The following is a 10,018-nucleotide window of genomic DNA, read 5'->3' as shown; positions in this document are numbered from 1 at the left end:
CCCGACCCGGAGTGGGCACTCCACCCTTTTCCGGCTGAGAACCATGGCCTCAGATTTGGAGGTGCTGATCCTCATTCCCGCTGCTTCACACTCGGCTGCGAACTGTTCCAGTGCGAGCTGGAGGCCCTCACCCGATGAAGGCAACAGAAGTATTTGTTCTTCACTCACCTATTTTCACTCACTATGTGTGGTTATGGGAGACTGCCCTGCCCCACCGAGCCTGTTTCTACCAGAAATTCTTCCTTACAGGGGATCATTTCATTGTTTGGGTTTTCTGTCAATTGCTGTAGATTCTTTACCTTACAATATCAAGCGCCTTGAGGCGACTGTTGTTGTGATTTGGTACATAAATAGAATTAAATGAGGTTTGTAGTAAAAAGCATGTTTAATGCTCGTTTAGAGTATGAAAGCACTATGGAAGTACCTGCCAAATTTAGGTAGTGAAACACGATCACTAGAGGATTGATTAGATTCTTGAACAAAATCCGAAAGGGCATATTTACATTTACTCCAAGATCTCATTAGTTACACGTCATTCACAAGAATAACTTCTGGTTTGTTGAGGCGGCTCACATAACACTTTTAGCTCTGCTATTTATGAGGTCCAAAATAAATCTGTGCACCTTGTGAAAAGTTTTAAACTCACGCATGGTGCATAGTGTTTGGAGATATTGCCATGTAACAGTTTTGCAAGTTTTACCAAGGACCTGATTTCAAAACTTGAATAATGTGAAACTAAAGTGGTGCGTGCAGAGTCCATACTCTGCCACGACCAATGTCCTGTTTTTCAAACTTTTAGAACGTAATAACAGACCAAAGTTTAACAAGTTCTTCCTTTGCCACTGCTTCACCTCTCCATTAAACTTCATGAAATGCAGATCAAAAGTTGTGTAAACACAAAATCAGATGAACAAATGGCATTCAACTAATGTCTATCTTGACTCTCATCTTGGGGGAAGAATTAAAGTTACAACTCTTTAATGTATGTTATTGGTTTGTTTCTGTCATTTTACATATCTCACCATCATCCTGGGGAAATTACTTCCTCCGGCTTCTAATTGTTTTGGAATTAAGTTAGTGATGGTTTAATTCAGTTATAACATGCATGTTTATCTTTCTGCAGAAAGCCAGGGTGGTGCTGGTGATGTGAAGAACTCTCTTGAAAATGTGCATGCTGATGATGGACCCGCCACTCTGTCTGTACCTGAAGTGAAGGTCAAATGTGAACCTGTGGAGGAGGAAAATCAACAGGCCAGCAGACAGTCCGACAAACCAGGAGAAGAGCTGCCTCTGTATGAAAGTGGACAGTGGAGATCGACGACACAAAATGAGACTGGACATAACAGCTCTCATTATTTACGTTTAGGACAGAACTCCCTGTCGTGTCTTCCCGAATCGTCTTTGGACAGTGGGCTGGTCGTGTCCTGCAGCAGCTCTGGTGGATTTCAGCAGAACCACTTTGGTCGTGGGTTACTGGGTTATAGTCTGTACCGCAATGCGTACAACACGGCACGGAGGAGGACGGTAAAGAGGCTGATGTTTAAGAAAGGCTTTATCTGTCCGTACTGCGGCAAATGTTTCGAGCGCGCGGGGCATCTCGAGCGGCATAAAAGGATTCACACTGGTGAGAAGCCATACCGCTGCGAGATATGTGGGAGGCGGTTCAATCAGAAATGCAGCCTCAAGGAGCACACAAAGATTCACAGAAGATGTAAGTAAAATGCTTCCTACTATGAGGTTTTTGGTTTGTAGCTTTAAGTTGGATTGTAACCAGCTCTCATCAGTGAAACACTTGGTCAGTTAAAGCTTGTGGAAATGAAGGCAGTGTTCATCTTCAATGCTTTCAAGCACTCAACAACTGAACAAGCAAACTATTCTGAGGGTGCAAGTATAGACACGACTCCTTTCTTTTTTTGCTGATATATGCCTATGCTCCTATGAGCAAGCTATTGCAGTATTAAAAAAAGGGAGGGTTCAGCAGCCCCAACTATATGCTTCATCAAAGAGGAAATATTTAAGAAGAGAAGAAGAGGGGCCTGAAAGCTGAAGGATCTGCCTCCTATTCTACTTTTTAATCCCTAAGAACCAGAAACGTGCTCCGTTGGGGTGATATCGTATTATAAGGTCTTTAAGATTATATTGGGCCTGATTCTTCAAGACCTTGCATGTGAGAAGAGTATGTATAATGTTAAATGGTGATTATGAGACAGAGTTTTTCAGCTATTTTACAGAGTAACATGAAAGTATTGTAAGTAGGATAACAAATAACTTTTTCCTGAGAGTAATGAGGTAATGTTTTAGGAAAGCCTGTAAATGAATTACTATAGTTGAGCATAGAAGGTTTTCAGCATCACTTTGAGACAGGGTGTTTCTAATTTTAGAGATATTTCTTGAATGCAGGAACACAGTCCAATCATGATAGGTGTCGTAGATAAATAAATACTAAAAATTGATCATTTTAGCCTATTGCTAGGTGGTTCCTAAGCAACAGGACATGCCCGAATAAGTCTTTGTGGATCTAAATGAGATGTTATTGTGAACTTAAAACTTTTAAAAGGTGTTATAGGTGCATAGATGATAATAATTGATCATTTATATACCTACCTAACTATTGTTTGTTGGTTGCTAGGCAACATGATGGCATGATATACTTGATAGAGAGATAAACTTTGTTCATGCTGAAAGCACTTTGCTTGTTGCACTTTGCTGTGAAGCTGACAGCTGCTCACCTGCTGACATTCCAGGTTCTGGTTGCCTTGGTAACTCTCTAAGATTGTATGCCATTCAACACAACAGTTTCCTGTACTCTCATTGGTCCTGTACTCTCATTGGTCCCGTACTCTCATGTTGGAGTCCTGCCCCACTCATAGTCACTTGAAGTCACCAAATGTCATTCATGTTTTCTCCTCACTTTTATCTTCCATGTTGCTTCCATCTTTAGATGTACCTGTCCTCCACGTTTGGTTGCTCAACTCACGATTGTTTAAGCATAGTTGGAGACAAAGAAACAAACAGATTTTGTATAAGAACAATATGTCGACCAATTAGCTTTTCAGAAGCGACCAAAATGGTTAGTGCAGAAAGCTCGTTTAGATGATTTGAGACACAAAGACAAACACAAAAGCTTCTTATTATAGTTTTTCAGGAGCATCAACCACAGTCACAAACTCTGTCCTAGGCAACGGCTCTGTCAGATTAATTGTTCTGAAGAACTACAAACTGATTGACAGCTCTCCCTACTGGTGGCAGGTTTGGCAAAACAAAAAAGAAATAAATATGACCCTTACATTTAGCGCCATATTTATCATAAAGGTTTGAGCTATTTTCACACAGGAACTTCATACAACGCTAAAAGGGAACCTGTCACAAAATGGTTCGAAGCTGCCTGTTCTCACTTCTAACGCAACAGGAAATCTGCTTCAGAAGGTTTCTTACTAGCAGAAGTACTGTTGATTTTTAGGTGATAATGCCATTCAGGTATGGGACCAAAACTAACTCGAGTGTGACTTCACGTTGACAGATGAAAGACCGTTTGTCTACATCCTCGCATGCAGCTCGTTTTGTACAAAGACTAAAAAGGTTCAGGGTGAAAGCAGCCCCGGACCCAGTTAAGCTGCTCCCCTGCTTTTCTAACAGTCTGAACATGAGCAGAGAAAAAGTTGTGAAAACATCTGTCGTACATGCTCAAATATTTCAGTAACTGCACAATCATTGTCGCTCTCAGAAGGGCCAAAAGACTTTGTGTTACACTTGGCAGTTTTGAGGTCTCCAGTAGTTTGGAGGTACATGTAAATCAGGGTGTTGCTGCATAATGGTGTGTGCACTCAGGCAGTATCCTCCTCTGTTATCGTACTGAAGGAGGTCAGGACCGGTGGCTGTCTGGTTGGTGGGGAATTACTACATTGCTCAACGATTCTTCAGCAGGGCAGGATTAGGGAGGTTCACGGATTTGTGGAGGATCAAACTTGGATGCCTGGGGTCATTGGCTCTCTTCCAGCGTACAGTATTATAGATTTTACTTATAAGAATGAATGAAAGATTAAAGACACATTTAAAATTATATGTAATTTATATGAAACATATAGAAGCAGTAATTTTATCTTTTAATTTGAAGGTTCATGTCACTCACATGACACGTTAGTAGCTAGTTGTACGCTGTGGTGTGTTATTTTTATCTTCTGTCTCTGAGTCTTGGTTCACAGTTTGAAGTCAGTAAGCACAGGAAAAATTATGTGGGTTAGGTGTGACGACAGTGAGTGAGTGGAGGGGAAGGTGACTTAAAAGGGTCTCAGTGAACAGCAGAGTCCCCCTTCCTGCCTTGTAGAGCCAATTTTTAGCTTTGTGCTACCCAGAGCAAGACCACCGGGCTCTGTACAAGATCCACCGGATATTAGTTACCGAGGTTGAAACCCAGTTCACGCATGTAACGTGACACTATTGAGATGTTCAGTGCCCTTCGAACCTTTAGGCAATTAACCAATTTTCAGCTTATTTTCTGCTGATCTTAGCAGAGCATAGCAAGCAACACTGAGGACAAAAATGACCCTCTGTGTTTGCAGGCAGATGAAACAATAAATCATTTCAGGGGTTCCCTCAAAGTATTTAGCATAGTTGGTAAGCCACCATAACTTTGTGTTCGAGTGTGGCGTCAAATCCAAACCGTTTCCAGATGTCTTCATAGACGACATCATGATTATTGTCAAGCAGGGGTCGCAAGTTTCCTTCCCTGCGGGTGTTTAAAGGAAAGAATTTCTAAAGCTTAAACTACTTGTGTTTTAAACAGCTTAAAGCTTTAACTGCTGATGGTAAAGAAGCAGGAGCATTATTTTCCATACCAACTGATCACTTTTGGTCTCAATTGTTGTTATTATTAACAATAAAAAATGAGTTTTTTGACATTTAACTTAGGGGTGAGCAGAATATTCCTTTCACCCAATAAATAAACAAATTCAAAATGATTAATTTTAATTGCAGTTTCTACACTCAGTTGCTCTGTGGCTGCCAGTGGGGCTCGCTCTGCAGTTTTATACCATTTCTGTAGTGTGAGGTTGAAACCTGCTAACCCCGTGAATATACCAAACATGGCTGCATGTTCTGGCTCTGAAGCCTCTGGAGCTAATTGCACCCACTCAAAATGATGATTACAGTTCCACCAGATGTGCTGCTGTGTGATTCAGAAGCATTGTAGGAGTGACTTGAGGTCTCAGTGCTGCTTAAAATGGAGCCGGGTCTATTTTTGATGAAGACGCCTCAAGTTGCACAGAGCAGATTAGGGAGGCGAGAATCTGGTCAGTTTTCAATATCAACGAACCCCCACCCACAAGACTAAACACTTCATTTCTGGTGTGAACTGACACTCTGAGAAGCGCTGAACAAAAAACTGGAGGTCACAAAACTCCACAGACATACACCTGACTCAAGTTTGAGAACATGTACCGGTTTAATCTTTGGTTTTGTTTGTTTGTTTGTTTGTTTGTTTTTTGCCTCAATAATGACTAAAATGACTTTTGAATAATGAAATTTGCTTATTTTTGATGAACTTATCCATTAATTAAATAACTGGAACACTACAATAGACTTCATAGCAGACCTTAGTCCAACCACCAGAACTGAAGAAGCTTCTCGGATGAGAGGTGAAACGTCTTCAAGCAACTTAAAGAAGTCCAGACGCTTTTCTTTCCAAGCTCCTTAGACCACCATTTTCATCCACACCTCTGAAATTGCAGCGATAGTGAGCTGAGTGTTTTCAGGCGTCATTTTCCCAGCAATGTTTTCTCCAGTTCCTCCTGGAGGTCCTGAGGTGTCCACAGGCCAAATTCTGGCCAAAAACATCTGTGTCATTTATATTCAGTCTGGCCAGGAAACCTATATTTAATATTAATTTTTCCACATTCTTGGAGGGTCTTTAAGTGTGCTTTAAATGAAATCTAGTCTTTAATTCAGATGAGGCTGGCACCATTAAAAAAATATTTCCTCTACTTAGTGTTTCCAATTAACCTATCCCCACTAACTGCATGTCTTTGGACTGTGGGAGGAAGCCGGAGAACCCACGCAAACACAGGGAGAATATGCAAACTCCACATAGAAAGACCCTGGCCTGATGGTGGAATTGAACTCAGGACCTTCTTGCTGTGAGGCAACAGTGCTAACCACGGTGTCACCCGATTTAAATCATATTTTAAAACAAATTAGTTATAGTTAAAAGCAATTTGGCATAAAGCCCACCACTGAAAATGCTGAAACAATGCACTCAAAAAAAATATCTATCTTTGGATGAACACAATTTAATCATGGCACCTTTTTCCACGTGATTTAACCAAGTACAGTAACCCATTTTAGACCATGTCAAACCAACACATTTGGCATCTGGTGGTTTTATGTAATCAGATTACGTTGGATCACCGTAGCATACTTGCATTGACTTGAAGTGATTGATTTCAGTATGTAGAGTGAAATTTGTTTTAATTCATTCTACACAAGTTAAAAACTTTAGGAAAACACAATGAAATCTTGTTGTTGGAACAACTACTTTGTTAATCAAAGCAATTACTGCTAGTCGTGCTTAATGAACCAATATAGGGGTTGATGATTTCATAGAAACAAACAACCATTTGCACTTACATTCATGGGTAATTTAGTATCACCAATTTCCTAGCAAAACTAGGAAAGCTATGACTACAAAGCTTGATGCAGAATTTTCTGCACGGTTTTGTCCCTGACAGGTTAAACCACAATAAATAGCGATAGCATACACGTGGTGTGGGTGTAGTTGTCTGCCTCTTAAAACTCCAGCGATTTCCCTGCAGTTTGACATCTAATGTGATCTTGTGAATGTCGTGAGTCCAGGCAACGAACCACTCTTACTAGATTGTATCATGTCATCTTAACAAGAACAAATTAAGTTGCTGAATTTCATGCAGATGCTACATGATTTAATTACGTTCACCATAGAAACATGAAATTATTTAGTTCAAATTACAAGCTTGAATCTTGCACATGTAACAACCACCCAATTTCATTTGTTTGAGTGTGGGGAAGGTACTGACTGGAACTTGGAACAGTGGCACTGATGATTTGACAGAAGGGTCGTAGTTGGTTTGTGGAGGTCTTGGGGAGATGGTGGACTGACTGACTTGTAAATTGTAAATGGTCTGGCACTTTAATATAGTGCTTCTCTAGTCTATTTAAGAACTCAGTGTGGTTTCTTGTTACAAGCCTCATTCACCTATTTGCATATATTCATGAAAGAGCGGGTTTTTTTTTTTTTTTGGTTTTTTTTTTTTGTCTAAGCACCTTTTTACCCAACATTGAATCAACGGGGTCAAATATCTATGGATACTTTGACAACTGGATTGGAGGAGTAGTGATTGAATATAAGATTATCCATTCTGAAACCAAAATAAACTCGTCAATGTTTAAAAGGTGAATTACCTTATTTTTCCTCCTCTCTCTGCTTAAACAGGTATTCAGTCAGGACCTGTTGAGATCCAAGTGGCTGAGCAGAAACTGATTCCTGAGGTGAATCCACCTATTGATGCGCATCGCCCTGAAGAAGCGATCGTTGAAGATGCTCTACCTAAGAGTGAGGACATTCTGCCAACACCTGTACAGGTTAAATCTGAGCCTGCAGAGAAGAATATCACACCGCCACCGCTCTTTCACGGGGGAAACGAGCAGACAAGAGAAGGAGTTGAAACCCTCGGCGACACCTTGGCAGCGTTTGAAAGAGACAGCCAGCAGTGGATGCCCAGACTACAAAACAACCCTGAGATGGGCAGTACAGAATTTCTTAGCAGCTCGGAGCAAAACATGCCATCGTTCCCCGGGATGGCTCAGTTACTCTCTCCACCAGCTGAAGCTTCTTGTAGCACCTTCTCTTTCCCAGGAAAACCGTATGGCGAACTCAAAAACAGCATGATCTCCCAAACGCCCTTTGGATCCTCAGACCCTCTTATGATCTCACAAGAAGGAGGCTTACACGGTATGACAGAGACCTTGATGAATCATGTGCATCAGAGGAGAAGCAGATCTTTTCAGGTAATCAAACCAAAGAAGTGCTTCATCTGCTCGTACTGCGGCAAGATCTTCGAGCGAGCCGGACACCTTGAAAGGCATTTGCGAATTCATACCGGCGAGAAGCCGTACGGCTGCCACATCTGTGGGAGGTGCTTCAATCAGAAGAGTAGCCTCAAAGGCCACATGAAGACACACAGAAATGGTAAGGAAGGGGCAAAAGTATCGAACTTCTCTATAACATTATAGATGATTGGAAAAAAGCAGGTACACGTTTTGGTAGCTGGAATAGTGCATTTTTGTTAAAGCTTAAAAACTCGTACTTTTTTCCTAATGAGACACACAGGTTTCACAACATGGTAAGAAATTTATTTCTGAAGAAATTCATTAGGAAAAACAGCAAATTAACAGTATAATTCATTTAGTTTTGGTCATGATAAATATTATGAGTTTATCAATGCTGAAACCAGGAGTCAACTGTGATACAGCTTCCTGTGGAGCGGTTCGTGGCAGCCCGGCGAAAGCCGTGAATAGTTTTTTTTGGTTTGCTGATCATATTTCTATATCCCCATTAAATGTGTATTTTCCACTTTATGGGATCCATATGTGAAAACAACCAGCACTATTGTGTATAAAATTTGTTGGCTAACACTATCTGCTAATTAACGTCTGTTCTTGTTTTTTCTGGAAAGGAGAAAACCCAGATGTGCTGGAGCCCCAGCACATGATGTTTACACTTCCTGATAACCAACTGTTGCAGAACTTGGCAGAATCTAAGAATGGACTACCACCTTTTGAGGAACCCTTACCAGGCCCCACATACGGTGAGACGGCCAGGGAGGAAACTGTTATGGTAAAGCTGGAGCCTAATGGAGAGAATTTTCAGGCTGTAGGTCAGGTAGGGACTGATAATGGCACGGCAGCACCAGATCAAAGTCAGCTGTGGACGTCTGGGCTTGAGAAGAGCAGCGATGCCCCTGAACAAACTGTCTGTGTACTTCTACAAGATGTCAAGTATCACCTCAGTCCTGCTGCCGGAGCCGTGAGTGAGCAGCAGGGATATACGTCGCCGATCAAGGATCTGCCTTTTCTAGACAAAGAAAATGAAGAAATGATGCTCAGTGACCAGTATTCTGTCTTAGGCATGCAACCCAGCAGCTCTAATATAACTCTCACACCTGAGCCACACAATCAGCATATCATACACAAGGTGGCTGTGAGTGATTACAACACAGCGAATGACCGGACTCCTGAAGTGAGTGTTTTTGGATTTAACATGAACTCGTCAACTGACCGTGAGGGAAACTGCGGCGAGGAGTCTGCCACGCAAAACTGCTTCATATGCTCGAACTGTGGCCAAAGCTTTGATAGCTTCGATATATTTCAGAGACACCAGTGTGAGAAAATCACAGAGCAGCCTTTCAGCTGTGAGATCTGTGGAAAGAGTTTTAACCAGATGAGCATCCTGAAACTGCATCTTAAACTGCATGTGGACTGAAATATACAAAAATATGTAAGCATAGCACACAAGTACAGTTATTTATATAAACACTTGTAGTAAAACTCTCAAAGGCTGAATCTGAAGAACAAAATCTTGAGGTAGGTTTTTTTTTTCCAAGCACAAAAATGACTGATCCATCTGACTTCTGTGATATTTTTAAGTGCTCACAGAAATGTTTTCCTGCTGCTTCGAACCACTTCATCTGTTTTTGAATTGATTGAGGAGTGTAATTGCTCTGCAACACAACTGCTCTTTACTTGCTCTGTATTGTTCTGTGCTGGGCTCTTGAGTGCCTTTCACAATAGTGTAATTAATATGAGGAGAGAAACAAAGTTGAGAGTATGGAAGCGTGATGCATTCACTTGACATGAACAAAAATACACTTGTTTTCTTTCTCAATTACAATAATTATCTTGGAAATCCAAAGAAAAACTTGAGATCTTAAAATCGTAAAAGAGGAGAGAGTCTTTGAGTCATATAGTTGATAACAGTACAAACTATTTG

At 41.0% G+C, this 10,018-nt stretch overlaps 1 protein-coding gene across 1 annotated transcript in view; it reads left to right on the top strand.

Moving 5' to 3' along the window:
* Positions 1-9,606, top strand: part of LOC102210505 (sal-like protein 3) — a 12,820-nt gene extending 3,214 nt beyond the window's left edge. Inside the window, exons 2-4 of the mRNA XM_005728961.1 lie at positions 1,124-1,711; positions 7,463-8,218; positions 8,706-9,606. Coding sequence (XP_005729018.1) covers positions 1,124-1,711; positions 7,463-8,218; positions 8,706-9,511 — 2,150 coding nt within the window. The 3' untranslated portion in view covers positions 9,512-9,606. The remainder of the gene's footprint in view (positions 1-1,123; positions 1,712-7,462; positions 8,219-8,705) is intronic.
* Positions 9,607-10,018: the final 412 nt, after the last annotated feature.

The sequence above is a fragment of the Pundamilia nyererei genome, unplaced genomic scaffold (assembly GCF_000239375.1).
Source record: "Pundamilia nyererei isolate P.nyererei 1_Seehausen unplaced genomic scaffold, PunNye1.0 scaffold00031, whole genome shotgun sequence".
Classification (NCBI taxonomy): domain Eukaryota; kingdom Metazoa; phylum Chordata; class Actinopteri; order Cichliformes; family Cichlidae; genus Pundamilia; species Pundamilia nyererei.
This window is presented reverse-complemented; position numbering and strand designations above follow the sequence as displayed.